General features: G+C 36.0%; 1 protein-coding gene across 1 annotated transcript in view; it reads left to right on the top strand.

Moving 5' to 3' along the window:
- erbb2 (erb-b2 receptor tyrosine kinase 2) overlaps positions 1-9,026 on the top strand; it is a 44,082-nt gene extending 35,056 nt beyond the window's left edge. Inside the window, exons 21-27 of the mRNA XM_067368630.1 lie at positions 1,886-2,041; positions 2,163-2,238; positions 2,331-2,477; positions 2,828-2,925; positions 3,894-4,082; positions 4,162-4,534; positions 6,842-9,026. Of these exons, the coding sequence (XP_067224731.1) occupies positions 1,886-2,041; positions 2,163-2,238; positions 2,331-2,477; positions 2,828-2,925; positions 3,894-4,082; positions 4,162-4,534; positions 6,842-7,170 (1,368 nt within the window). The 3' untranslated portion in view covers positions 7,171-9,026. The remainder of the gene's footprint in view (positions 1-1,885; positions 2,042-2,162; positions 2,239-2,330; positions 2,478-2,827; positions 2,926-3,893; positions 4,083-4,161; positions 4,535-6,841) is intronic.
- Positions 9,027-15,783: the final 6,757 nt, after the last annotated feature.

Genomic DNA, 15,783 nt, shown 5'->3' with positions numbered 1-15,783 from the left:
CTGGCTTTTAAAGGGAATGGGTGATGAAACTCTGATCAGTTTATTGCACGTTACGCACAAAACACACCCATTACTAATTAAGAGAATAGGGACAACCCTTTTTGACCATGCGCCGGGCACGCCAGCCATTTTTCCCGTCCTTAAACTAGCAAAAGTGGATTTGGACACGCCCCAAGTGCACTTGTGTCGTGCGCTATAGACCATATATTACTATTGTAATAAAAATATAATATTTCATTAGTATATTATTTTACTTTACAGTAGTAAAACTACAATACTTTTGTCTTAATTTCTTCACTTACAAGAGTTTTTATTTCAGCAGAAAACTGTAGATTCTGTGAAAACAGGTTTAGAAAGGCGTCTCGTTAGAAATCTAGGGAAATGCTATAATCATCCATCCACAAAAATGTTGTAAATTATGCAAATGTAAAAAATAAAGCATAACTGGTGCACGTTTAATGCATGTTAAACTCATACATGCAGATATTGAGTTTTATCACTTTGAAACGAAATTCCGAAAACACCAGATCATGAGCTGCTCATTTGAACACAATGCTGGACTGTTACTCACATTAGGGCCTTTCACACTGCGCTTACCCCAGGTCATGGTCCTTCTAAAACTCACTTTTAACACTGGGTAAAGAAACACTCCACACTTGCAATTTAGAAGTGGGGTTAGCGCTGTGTTTTACCAGGGTAATGAAACCCTGGTCAGGACCAGGGTTAGCACTGCTTTTGGGGTGTCAAACTTGTACAGTATGAAATAATGTGTTAGAATGTTACAGCTAGATGTTTAGCAACAGACAACCATTTGCATGCCTAATATTAACATGCTTTAGACAGTCACAGAAACACTGCATGCAGTATAAACAGTAGGCTAAAAAAATGTCAAATGGTGACAGAAAGCACAACAATTGGAGTGAACAGACTGTTTCATTCTTATCTTTTTAGTTTGAAAATTCTGACATCACAAATATGCAGATAAGAACATTAACCCAGGGTTTAGGAATGTCAGCTTTTAAATACCCAGGATTAATGGTTAATCTCGGGTAAATTATGAGTAATGTGAAATATGAAGCAAGATAACCCAGGGTTCCATTTACCTGGGGTTTAGAATGACCCAGAGTTAAAGGATTAGTTCACCCAAAATTGAAAATTCTGAAATGAAATTAATTACTCACTCTCATGTCGTTCCACACCCTTAAGACCTTCGTTCATTTTCAGAACACAGATTAAGATATTTTTGATAAAATCCAATGGCTCAGTGAAGCCTGCATTGCAAGCAAGTCAGTTAACACTTTCAATGCCCAGAAAGCTACTAAAGACATATTTAAAACAGTTCATGTGACTACAGTGGTTCAATTTTAATGTTATGAAGCGATGAGAATACTTGAGAAAACAAAATAACGACTTTATTCAACAATATCTAGTGATGGGCGATTTCAAAACACTGCTTCATGAAGCTTCAAAGCTTTTATTTTCGAATCAGTGGTTCGGAGCGCGTATCAAACTGCCAAAGTCACGCCCCCCCAGTGGTGAACCAATGAAATTTCGAAACACTTATGACGTAACGAAGCCTCGTTTACTGAAATCACGTGACTTTGGCAGGTGGATACGTGATCCGAACCACTGATTCGAAACAAAATATTCGAAAAACATAAAGAAAATATCTTAATTTGTGTTCGGAAGATGAACGAAGGTCTTACAGGTGTGGAACAACATGAGGGTGAGTAATTAATGACAGAATTTTCATTTTTGGGTGAAATAACCCTTTAACTATTTCAAGTGTGACCCTTATCAACTAGATGACCATTGTAACTCATCGATATTCTATTCCCAAGCCACTTGTGCTCATGTTCTCATGTCTGGTTCTTTGTGTACCCAGGGAATGAGTTACCTTGAAGAAGTGAGGCTGGTTCACAGAGACCTTGCAGCTAGGAATGTTCTAGTCAAAAACCCAAACCATGTGAAGATTACAGACTTTGGGCTTGCCAGACTGCTGGACATAGATGAGAAGGAGTACCACGCCGATGGGGGGAAGGTGTGTGTTTTACATGTTGCTTTGGTTGAACTGCTGAAACAGATTTAGAAACAAAGCTTGAGTATAGGTAAATCTACTATCCTGTATTTATTGAGAATAAGGCTATGTGTGTGTTGATTAGGTGCCAATCAAATGGATGGCGCTGGAGTCCATATTACACAGGAAGTTTACTCACCAAAGTGATGTATGGAGCTACGGTCAGTATCTGCATGGGTTTACAGTTGCTCTGCTGTAATTGATAACCCTCTGGTTTAAAATAACCTTTGAGGCTTGGCTCTTTCCATCTCAGGGGTGACTGTATGGGAGTTGATGACCTTTGGCATGAAGCCATATGACCTCATACCAGCACGGGACATTCCAGAACTACTGGAGGGGGGAGACAGACTCCCCCAGCCGTTAGTCTGTACCACTGAAGTCTACATGATCATGGTCAATTGTTAGTGTTCATGTCTAATGATGATAAGGATTAGCATAGACATTTGTGTTCTTATTTGATTATCTCAAATGTTTTTGTACTGTTAAAATTGAGTCTGACAATCACAAAAAAATATTTTTGTCTTCTTAAAAAGTGTAAATATGGTGGCTTTGTGGCACTTTCAGGACATTGTTGTTTGATTGTCTTGACACAGTAACTTCTGTGACTTCTGCATAGTGAATTTAGTTTGTTTTACAAACTGAGAGACAAATCAAAATTGATGTAAAAAAAAATCAAAAAGATGTCACAGCAGCTGTCCATGGGGATTCATTTGTGTAGGGGACTTTTTTAACCATATGACCCTATGCCAGGTTGGATGATCGATCCTGACAGTCGGCCACGATTTAAGGACCTTATGGAGGAATTTACCGCCATGTCACGTGATCCCCCACGTTATGTAGTCATCCAAGTGAGTAAATATATAAATATTTTATCATTATGCAGTTATAAGGAATAATATGGGTCTGCAACTAACTACTACATTGATAAGCAATTATTTATAATCTGTATATAGTTACACATAATTAGAGATGCGCCGATATATCGGCCAATAATTGGTATAAAAACAGCTGATAGTCAGGGCCGATATATCAATCAAAAGAGGGCATGAAAATGCACTGCATTTGGGCTTTGTGTAAAGAAAATGATGAAACCAGTTTGATGTTCGATATTAATAGTAATTATATGAATTAATAACATTCAAGAAGTGTGTTTATATTAATTTGAGTAATTTGTTTGTTTAAAACTGATTCCAGTTACTCTAAAAAAAAGTTGATGAAATGGAGAGAATTAAGTTTTTATTTGCATTTTTCAAAATGTAATAATTAAAAATATAATGATTAATTATTAATTATAATGAAATTATCATTAATTTAAAAGAAGGTATAAAAGGCAGAACCCCACACTATCGGTATCGGCAGATATCACTCTGAATAATTTGTATCAGTGCATCTCTATAAATAATCTATTGATTATTTCTTTGGAATATTGGATATTCCACTTTTTGCCCATTGCTTTCCTTGTATATATAATGTATGGTATACAAAAATGGTTTAAAAAATATAGATTTTTTTTTTTTTTTTTTTTTGCGCACATTGAAAGTTCAATAACTTCCTTTTTAGATAAGATGACCTGAAAATGGGAATATGTATAAGAATGTAACAGCAAAAATATAAATAAATATGGGAAATTAAAATGTTTCACTACTTTAAAGTGCCAATGTTCTTGAGCATAGTGCAAATTGAGCAGTAATGAGATATGTTGTCATGTTTTTCATTGTTGAGTTTATCAATGAGTTGTTGCAACTCTAAAATAATATATTCCTATTCATCTTTTGCTGTCTTTTTTGACATTCTGTTTTTTCCCTGCTTTTTTCAGAATGACGATCAGATGAGTCTGTCGTGTCCTATTGATAGTGAGTTCTTCCGCATTCTGATGGCAGAGGAGGGGGGGAATGTGAAGGAATTACTAGATGCGGAAGAATACCTGGTGCCTCAGCCCGGTGGCATCTTCAGCACACAAGGAGAAATGAGAGCCAATGGACCCAGCAGACACCACTCTCACAGGGTCAGAGATCATTTCATTCTCTCATTCTCTTATCCCATTTTAACAATCATGTAACTTTTTTTGTTTTTTTATTCTTTAGAGTACAGACCAAGGTTTAGAGGTGGATGGTATGCCAAGCGGCAGGGATTTGTACTCCTCCGTCAGCATGCTGGGGCAGAGTCAGTACCCAACTCTTCCTGTTGGGGCAACAGCCAATGCCATGTGGTCTGGGACACAGTACCAACCTCTAGCAAGGAGCATATCACACCGTTCCGCTGGAGGCCAATCTGACTCTGTGTTTCTGGACGGTTACGTGGAGGACAACTGCCCTCCATCCAGTCCTTGTCGTTATTCTAAAGATCCCACTGTCCCCAACGGCATAGATGGAGAGCTGGAGACCTGGAGAGATGGAGCTGATGGCCCTATTGGTTTCATTTCACACACACTGCCACGTGGAGCGCACACACAACCTGGTGAGTAAAACATGTCATTTGCAGTAAAGGCAACCCAATTTACTTCCGTAATGTGACATATTTATATTTTGCTAAATTTTGATAATGTCATCAAAAAGAAAGAGTATTTTCCAAGGCAGTTCAAGTTTTGATGAAATATTACAAAGACAATATTACAAAATATATATCTGTTTGCATGAATTCTCCAGTAATTTTCCTCCTTAAATCCCGCCCCTTTTAAGATCACGTTCATCTGCCTCTACTTTTGAGTACAACAGCCACATCTCCAAATCCAGTCACTAACTGCTGCATAAAACCAAGTCCCTGCCCTAAATGTTTCTTTTTCAATAATCCGTTACTCTTAGGCATATGTCACAATACAGAAGAAAATATCTTTTGTTACTTTCGTTTCATTGCAAGCTGGTATATGAGCGTATTGCAACATTGAGAACATTACACACTTCCGTTTTAATCTTAACCAATAGCCAAATATCAGTTTTATATATTAAAAAAATGTCTAATATCAGCCATGGTACCACATTTACATTCATTCATTCATTCATTCATTCATTCATTCATTCATTCATTCATTCATTCATTCATTCATTCATTCATTCATTCATCAATTTTCAAATATTGTCCAGAATAGTAGCTAAAATAGGGGGGTGGAGGGTTGGTACTAATAAAGTGGTACCAAAAATATATTGGTATATATTTGGTACCAAAATATTGTGATATATTGGTATATGATTGAGCATTCCTAGCAATATTAGCTAACAATTATTAATTATTAAGGCTCAATAGACATTTTAAGGCTTTTCACACTGCTTATAACCCCAGATTATCATCATTTATAAAACCACTTTTAACCCCGGGTAAAGGACAGTTTCAAACTTGTAATTTAGAAACAGGGTTAGCATCGCTTTTTATACCGGGGTTATGAAAGTCTGCTCTGGATCTTAAACCTGCATTGCAGTGCCAAACTTGTACAGTGTGAAACTATGCGGTCTTAGAATGTTACAGCTAGACGCTTAGCAACAGACAACCAATCACGTACTCATATTTGCGTGCATTGGACAGTCAAGGAAACTACGGAAGAGGATTAGGGCCAAGCAATAATAAAAAAATAAAACCATCTCGAGATTAAAGTTGTTAAATTTCGAGATAAAAGGTTGAGAATAAACTCGTAAAATTTTGAGAAAAAAGTCAAGATAAAATGTTGAGAATAAAGTCATTAAATTACGAGAAAAAAGTCGTTAGATTATGAGAACAAATTTGTTAAATTATGAGAAAAACGTCGTTAAATTTCGAGAAAAAAGTCGAGATAAAATGTTGAGAATAAACTCGTTAAATTTCGAGAAAAACGTCGAGATAAAATGTTGAGAATAAAGTCATTAAATTACGAGAAAAAAGTCGTTAGATTATGAGAACAAATTTGTTACATTATGAGAAAAACGGCGTTAAATTTCGAGAAAAACGTCGCAATAAAATGTTGAGAATAAAGTCATTAAATTACGAGAAAAAAGTCGTTAAATTATGAGAAGTTAAATTCTCGTAATTTAACGACTTTTTTCTCATAATTTAATGAGTTTATTCTCAACATTTTATTTAGACTTTTTTCTAGAAATTTAACGAGTTTTTCTCGTAATTTAACGAGTTTATTCTCAACATTTTATTTCGACTTTTTTCTCGAAATTTAACGTTTTTTTTCTCGAAATTTAACAACTTTAATCTCGAGATGGTTTTATTTTTTTATTATTGCTTGGCCCTAATCCTCTTCCGTAGGAAACACTTTGCATTGTATATAAACAGTAAATTCAGTGTTTGAAAGGAAAAATGTCAAATGCTGACAGAAAATGCAACAATTAGAGTGAAGAAGCGACCATTTCATTCTTACCTTTATAGTCCAAGATGTCCATTCAGTATAAACTCGATAGTACAGTCGGCAATACAAAGATGTGCAATGCTAGAGCTCTAAACAGGTTGCGTGCTTTGTTCATCCAATCAATGACACTGACACTGCAAATATGCAAATAAGAATGTTAACCGAGGGTTTAGGAATGTACAATGTGAAACGTCAGTTTATGAATACCCAGGATTAATTGTTAACCTGGGTAAATTATGAGCAGTGTGAAACGTGAAGCAAGATAACCCCGGATTCCGTTTACCCAGGGTTAACTATTTCAAGTGTGAAAAGCCGTATTATCCTGTTTCCCTTATAAATACAACACATGAAGTAAAAGTTGCAAAATCCATTTCACACTGACTTTATCACTTTTAATACCATGATTTCAACACAGTATTTTTTTATATTCTCTTTGATCTCAGAGTATGTGAACCAGGACGTCCCATCAGAGCGCCCCAGCACGCTTCCACGCAAAGCGAACGAGAGGAGATTCATTAACGGTCTTTGTACAGGGAACAGTGTGGAGAATCCACAGTACCTGGTGCCTATGAGCAACATCCCACCCACTTCGCCCGCCTTCGACAACCCCTACTATCATGATATCGCAGCTAAAGCTCAGGCAGTCGCCAGAGCATCCATAAACGGAGGTACAACTCACAGGCAGCCCAATGGCTACATGACCCCCACAGCAGAAAACCCAGAATACCTGGGCTTAGCAGAGACATGGAGTGGTCAAATGGAGTATACTTGAGAGGAATCATTCGGTACAGTTTGTGTGCAAGCGTGTGGAGATGAATGTATTGGTGAGGTTGTGTGCGTGAGTGATGTATTTTGTGAAGGACGTTCCTAATGGGAATGGATTCTAATGGCTTTCTATTAAATTGCAACAAAAACCTATGTAGCATTCTGTGGAGTTTAAACTTGAAGATGGATGCATATCCAGTCTTTGCCAACAATCAGCTTTTTTTTGCATCTGACAAAAACATGGTACGTTTTTCAAGACTGCTTGGATGTTAACACTGGATGGTGTCTGTGGATATATGTAATACACTAAGGATTTTCATTTGAATTTTTACTTTTGTTCATCTCACAAATTTTCTTCTTTTTTTTTTTTGGAGGTTCAATTCAATTCCAAGCCAGGGCCATACACACTGCTTTACAGAGCGCTGTGTGAGAGCTGGACACAATCAAAGCTGCTCTGTTCTGTGTGTAAAGGCCCTGGGTGAGCAGCTACAGTGCCAGTGAATGAAAGACTGACATTATTGCCGTACGAAACGGGTGTGGTGCGTTTAGCCATGCATCTGGCTCTCAAGATTCATCAACATTTCTCATCTGTGGCATATCCAGGTTTTCACATATGTTTGGCTATTTTTTTTTTTTTTAATTCCTTACATTTGAGCAGTGACTATCTTCAATATAGGATGGGTAACAGTTTTACAGATGTATGTAGAGCAAAAGGTGAATCTCAAATATTGTCCAGGTCATATTGCCCCCTAAATTGAAATATTGTGCATAAATAAATTCTAATTCCTGTTAAGATTTTGAATGAACCACATTACCTCCTCAAAAGTGGTCAAAAGTGACAGTAGACTTTTACTTTGTTAAAGATTTGTATTTCAAATAAATGCTTTTATTTTGAACATTCTTTTCATCAAAAAATCATGGAAAAATGTATCACAGTTTCCACAAAAATATGAATCAGCACAGCTGTTTTCAACATTGATCATAATAAGAAATGTTTCTTGAGCGACAAGTCAGCAGTGTTGGGGAAAGATTCTTTTAAAAGTAATGCATTACAATATTGCATTACTCCCGAAAAAAAAGTAAGTAATTTTGTTACTTATTTACTTCTTGTGAAAAGTAATGCGTTACATTACTTTTGCTTTACTTTTTCTCACCTGTGCTGGGCTTGCTTGTTTGTTTTTTTAATAACACCAAAAACATTCTTCTTTTGACAAATGTAAAGGCCTTTTCACACCAAAAGTGAAATGAATAAGCCTCCCCAGACAGCAACATAATGCGGCCCAGATCCGGCCTATATCTGGTACATCTGGATTACACGTGGACCGGATATGGGCCGGATCTGGGCTGACGCTATTTTGCTGTCAGGGTCAGGCTGAAGGGAATGCAAATTCATGCCTGTGCAGTAGAGGGCGCAGCTCAAATAAACCTTTCACCTTTGCTGTCATTCTGGAATGCAGAAGAAAATGATGCAGGAGAAGAAAATTCAACATTTTTATTTCAGCAATAAAGTGAGTTTAAATACAAAGTATATTTGTTTAATTTAATATATTTAACTATTGCAGGTTTGTGCAAAATTCTGAGATTGCATTTCACTGTTTTTATTAATTTTGAGGAATACTGATTCTGTTTTTGTGCAAGTGAGATGAGTGAATGCTCTCCACATTTATGCTACGTGCTCTCGGAATTATTGTAAATATGAGTTTCCTTGGTAAAATTTGCAGATGAACGCACTCACATTTCCACTTGAATGCAATGAACTCGTAATCAGTGGAATTATCAAATTTCTGATAGCACGTGAAGGCAAAATTATTCTAGAACTACAATAACCATCATATTCACACATCCCAGACAGCAACATAATGCGGCCCAGATCCGGCCCACATCTGGATTTCACGTGGACCGGATATGGGCCGGATCTGGGCTGACACTATGTTGCTGTCAGGGATGTCGTTACTAATTTGAAAAAGTAACTTAGATATTTTGTTGTAAATTTAAAAGTAATTACTTTACTAGTCACTTGAAAAAAGTAATCTGATTACACAACTCACGTTACTTGTAATGAGTTGCGTTACCCCAACACTGCAAATCATCATATTAGAATGATTTCTGAAGGATCATGTGACCTTGAAGACTGGAGTAATGATGCTGAAAATTCAGCTTTGCATCACAGGAATAAATTACATAAAAAATATATTCAAATAGAAAACAGTTCTTTTAAATTGTTAAAATAGTTGACAATATTACAGGTTTTACTGTATTTTTGATCAAATAAATGCAGCCTAAGTGAGCATAAGTTGACCCCAAACTTTTATTTGAACTTTTGATATATATATATATATATATATATATATATATATAGGAGTTCTTGATTAAAATAAATGTCTCATTGCAAAAAGTCTTACTGATATATGATTTATTTTCATTCCTTTTGATTTTGGATTGAAATATGACCTGGACAGATCTTGACAGCTTTCATGAGATTCATTCAAGGTGAAATATGTTTATCTCCTTGTATATTTTTGTTGTACTTTACTTTTTAATGTTATCTGATTGCTTCTTTGCAGTGATGTATACGATTTGATATTAATTGATGTGAAGGGGCCCTTATTATCAGACTGGCTGGTTTATTTGTAAAATGATTTTGTAAGCAAGAGAGTAGATGATTTTTACATCATTATGCCGTAGTTTTGAAATCAATGTTTATTGTGATAATTCATGTTCATAATGCCTATTATTATAATTTTATAAGGACTTCTTTTAGGCACGACACCTCCTACTCATTTAGATTTGTCTCACATATACGCAGAAAGACAGCTAACACTAAACACAGTGTTATGGAGTAAATACTTCACGTTTAAGAATGTGGTCTAATTTCCATATATTAGCAGCTGTGGCCCCTGGGTGGACGAACGCCCGTTCAATGCCTCCATTGTTCCAAATTACAACGTGTGCCTTTTGTTATACCCGACTCCAGCGTCCAGTTAATATGTCACTTCTTTGAGGAAAGAAGTGTATGTTTTGTCCTTGCCATCGCATTCCGTGGTGCCATTTCATACATTATGCAGTCCTTTTCTCTAAACCACATCTTAAATTCCAGATGTTAAATTCCAAATCAGTTGTCAATTTTCCTGAATATTAAGTGAGAAATGTTGCTTTGGGAGTATGTGAATCAGTAGTCACAGATGATGAACTGTGAGTGAATTGAGAGAGAGAGACTGATATTATGTGTGCTAATGGCACTCCAGTGCGTTTCGACGTCAGCCCAAACAATGACATGATTGTGTTTCAGAATAAGGGATGGGGGAAAAACTGTTTGTTGAATTTCTGCCTTGTCTCTGCATAGCCAACACAGTCTACAGAGTTTTCTGGTCCAGGCTATTGGTTCGGGCATCCTGAGCAACTCGATATAACAACCTTGCACTAAGTTTAGGGTCAAACTATGTTTTCACTAGTTTTCTAACCAACAGGATATTATGGAACTTTGTTACTGCCACAGAATAAAACATAATAAAGGTAACTGTGACTTTTTATCTCACAATTCGGACATTTTTTCTCGCAATTGCGAGTATATATCTCACTAGTCGGACTTTATAACTCACGATTTTTTAGTAACTTTTTTTACTTAGATTTGCGAGTTTACATACCTCGTATTTCAGACTTTATAGCTCACAACTGTTTATATGTCAAAATTGCACGAAATAAGGTTACATTAATTACAAAATATTACGCTCAATTGAGAAAAAAGTCACAATTCTGACTTTATTTCTCGCAAATCTTTTTTCCCAGAATTGTGAAATATTAACTTGGAATTACAAGAAAATAAGTCCGAATTGTGAGATATAAACTCGCAATTTTTTTCTCACAATTCTGACTTTTTTCCTCACAATTGCAAGTTTCTTTCTCACAATTCAGACATTATAACTCAGAAATCACACGCAATTCTGACTTTTTTTTTCTCCGAATCGAGAGATATAAACTTGCAATTGCAGAAAAAAGTCAGAATTGTGCGCTAAAAAGTCGCAATTGTGTTTTATATTTTTTTTATTCCATGGTGGAAATAAGCTTCCATAGGATATCTTTCCTGTCTGGAGCAATTTTGTTTGATGCCACTACTGATACAGAAATACAACACTTCCCCTTTGACCTGTCCAATCTTTTAGTTGCCTTTCTTTTATATGTGATTCTATACTTGCATGTTGTTATTACTCTTCTCAGATGCATAAGATGTAAACGCCAGCATTTACAGTTAAGACTGTACTACACTACGCAACTTCTCACAAATCTGAACAGATTTTAAAACACTAGGTATCATACACTTTCTGAATTTGTAAATGGTTACAGAGAAAATCTAGTCATCATACACTAAATGCCTGAGGCTCACACACTACCAAACTCCATTCCGAACACAACAAACTCATGCAGAAATATGCACCTCGTTGCTAGGAAACACATGACAAACAAAAACAATGCGATATGTTTGATATCCTCGGACTGCATGGATTTGAAGTCCGGAGTCTGTGCCCATCATACACTAAGCATTCTTCTGTGAAATATGTCAACTCCGACTGCAAATCGGCCAGAAAATTGTACAAAGGTTGTGTAGTGCATTCCAGTCCTAAGTCAGAAAGTTTAACAATGGAATTAAGCACCAAGCATTGGAGTTCTAGTGTCAGGGCCCATTTGTAATGCCTTAAACCAGCATTGATGCCAACCGAAATTATTTCAGGATCCAATGGTATATAAAGTCTATGCAAGCACACTGAAGGAATTGTAAAATCTGTTAATGCCTTGATTTGAACGAAAATATACCGAAGACATATTCAAAATATTCTGAATGTTTAATATTAAATGTTGTACTTTTTATATGCATATTGTCCAAATCTCAGTTGGTTGAATGGTAATTGTAGAGTTTGATGTAATATTGCCATTCTTCTTGTGAGCCAACAAATTAAATTGTAAATATACTGTATAATAATCGACTGGATAAACTGTGATCTGTACACTCAACTTTGAGAACTCTAATGGTACTATAGTGTGCAAAAATCTTCTAAACAGTGCTTCTGGGTAAACGGACTAGTGCCAAGTGGCTTATTTGAACTTAATTACTGGTAAAGAGGAACATTTTGATGCCTAAAATTGGGGCGAAAAATCGTCAGCTCTTTCTGTTATTCTACAAAACAAAAGTCTGTTGTGAGAAAATAAAAAGAAATTAAATCAGAGAAAACTCCAATCTAATTGATTTAATGGGATCTAAAGCACCAGTCTATCTTCATTTAAATAAAAAAATTTAAAAGATCATTGTGACTTTTCGTCTCACAATGACATTTTTTTCTTGCAATTGTACGGAAGAGGATTAGGGCCAAGCAATAATAAAATAAAACCATGTCGAGATTAAAGTTGTTAAATTTCGAGAAAAAAGTCTAAATAAAATGAGAATAAACTCGTTAAATTACGAGAAAAAACTCGTTAAACTTCAAGAAAAAAGTTGAGATAAAATGTTGAGAATAAAGTCATAAAATTATGAGAAAAAAGTTGTTAAATTACGAGAACAAATTCTTTAAAATATGAGAAATTTTGTTAAATTTCGGGAAAAAAGTCTAGATAAAATGTTGAGAATAATCTCATTAAAGTACGAGAAAAAAATTGTTAAATTATGAGAACAAATTTGTAATTTAACAAATTTGTTCTCGTAATTTAACGACTTTTTTCTCGTAATTTAACGAGTTTATTCTCAACATTTTATCTCATCTTTTTTTTCTCGAAATTTCATGAGTTTTTTTGGCCCTAATCCTCTTCCGTACAATTGAGAGTTATAAAGTGAGAATTGTGGGATATGAGCAATTCTGACTTTTTCTCGCAATTGCGAGTTTATATCTTGCAATTCTTTTTTTCTCAGAATTGTGAGATAACGCATTTGCAAGTTATAACGTCCAATTCTCATGGGGGGCCTGACTTTATTTCTCAGAATTCAGAGTTTATGTCTCGCAATTCTGACTGTCAAGAAATTCTGATGAAGAAAAAGTCAGACTAGTGAGATAAAAAGTCACAGCTACCTTGTTTATTTTTTATTCAGTAGCGGAAACGAGCTTCCATAGAAATCTGTGGCCTTGTGAAGTTAAAAGAATTCATAAACACATGCCATCTAGTCAGAGTGAAGTAATGAGGAAGTAGAGACTGTTATTCCTAAACGCCAGAAGAAGATAACGTTCATACTAATAATATGAGTAAGTTGGGGGATGTTGTGCAAATGTTGTGCAGTTTGACTGTAAATCAGCAGTTGAGGAAATGTTGTGTTTTTATGGAGACAGTGCCACACAGAGGCCAGTGAAGGTTCAGCAGATACACTTTATTGAAATGAGTTTTTAATATAGAAGTGCAAGCTTAAAAAATGCTATTGTAGCAGAGACACAAAGAAATTAAATATACAGTAAGAGTTCTGATTTAATGATTTGATTTTATATATTGACTGATATATTGATTTACCCATATTTTTGATGGATAGTTACACTTACACATCCATCTATATAGCAACATCCTAGCAACCATCCAGGACATCATAGCAACCACTCAGAGCACTCTTTAAAGCAGGGATGGACAACTCCAGTCCTGGAGAGCCAGTGTCCTGCAGAGTTTATCTCCATCCCTGATAAAAACTCACTTGCCTATAACTTTCTACTAATCCTAAAGACCTTGATTAGCTGGTTCAGGTGTGTTTGATTAGGGATGGAGTTAAACTCTGCTGGACACTGGCCCTCCAGGACCGGAGTTGTCCATCCCTGCTTTAAAGGGTTAGTTCACCCAAAAATGAAATTCTGTCATTAATTACTCACCCTCATGTCGTTCCACACCTTCGTTCATCTTCATAACACAAATTAAGATATTTTTGATAAAATCCGATGGCTCAGCGAGGCCTCCATTGACAGCAAGATAATTAACACTTTCAAATTTCAAAACACTGCTTCATTTACAAATCTTTTGATTCGGATCAGTTGTTCGGAGCATGTATCAAACTGCCAAAGTCATGTGAACCATTGAAATTTCAAAATGTTTCAAAAGACTTGTGACATAACGAAGCCTTGTTTACTGAAATCACGTGACTTTGGCAGTTTGATACGTGCTCCAAACAACAGATTCGAAACAAAAGATTCGTAAAGCTTCGAAGTTTCATGAAGCAGTGTTTTGAAATCGCCCATCACTAGATATTGTTGAATAAAGTCGTGTTCTCGTCTTAAAGTTGAACCATTGTAGTCACATGTACTGTTTTAACCCTTTCGCACGTAAGTTTCAAATATTCTGGCTGACCCCCCAGCGTGAGTTTTTTAAGGCGACCGTTATTTAGAACGTATCGCTTTATGGTTTCCATGGTGACGCGTCATTGCTTGTTACGTGACACACTGCAGCACTGTATGAATGATGATCTGCTTTTATTTAATTTTTCCTTTTTTATTCAAAATATTCACAAATTTGTTAACTATAGCATGAAATATCTAATATTCCGATTGCCAAATATGTGCAAGTGGATGTGTTTTGCTGCTTAAACACCTTTATAACGATCGCGTTAGTTGAGCCATATGAGCGATGGGCGCCGCCATGTTAGTTTGCGCCGCACAGAGAATCGGATCTGTTGGATTTACAACCCGTGAATTCATCCACTTCTCCCGAAATACATGAAAGTAAGTGAGTCGGTGAACTGGGGAAGAATAGAGTAAGCTTTAAAGTTACTTTCACAATGTGTTTCTGATATGAATAAAACGTGTCGTCTAATTATAATGGAAAGGGTTGTTATTTCCGCTTCTATAGACATCATTGTGTATTTTACAAACTCTAAATATATTGTTTTGTTAGTACTCATGTCTATTTAAATTTCTGAAACCTAAAATAAACATCATTTGGTTGAAAACACTGCATATATGTGATATATTAAAAGCGCTGCGCGCGTCCGTCTCTGGTTTAGCGCCAGTTAAAGCGCGCACGCACATTTGAATTTGGCAGTTGATCGCGTGATGAGCTGAACATTCTAATCACACCGGTGTGATCGTACGCTCCTGGGGCCAGCCAAGACTGATCACACCGGTGTGATCGTACGCGTTAAAGGTGCCATTGAACGTTTTTTTACAAGATGTAATATAAGTCTAAGGTGTCCCCTGAATGTGTCTGTGAAGTTTCAGCTCAAAATACCCTATTGATTTTTTTTTAAATACATTTTTTAACTGCCTATTTTGGGGCATCATTAGAAATGAGCCGATTCAGACTGCTGGCCCTTTAAATGTTTGTGCTCTCCGCCCGTCTCCGCCCCCTCCCGAGCTCTCGACTCTATCGTTGCAAAAACAAAGTTCACACAGCTAATATAACCCTCAAAATGGATCTTTACAAAGTGTTCGTCATGCAGCATGTCTAATCGCGTAAGTATATTATTTATTTGGATGTTTATATTTGATTCTGAATGAGTTTGATAGTGCTCCGTGGCTAACGGCTAATGCTACACTGTTGAAGAGATTTATAAAGAATGAAGTTGTGTTCATGAATTATACAGACTGCAAGTGTTTAAAAATGAAAATAGCGACGACTCGTCTCCGTGAATACAGTAAGAAACGATGGTAACTTTAACCTCATTTAACAG

Source organism: Chanodichthys erythropterus, chromosome 19, assembly GCF_024489055.1.
Source record: "Chanodichthys erythropterus isolate Z2021 chromosome 19, ASM2448905v1, whole genome shotgun sequence".
NCBI lineage: Eukaryota > Metazoa > Chordata > Actinopteri > Cypriniformes > Xenocyprididae > Chanodichthys > Chanodichthys erythropterus.
Note: the sequence above shows the minus strand (reverse complement) of the source record. Positions and strands in the feature narration are given on the sequence as shown.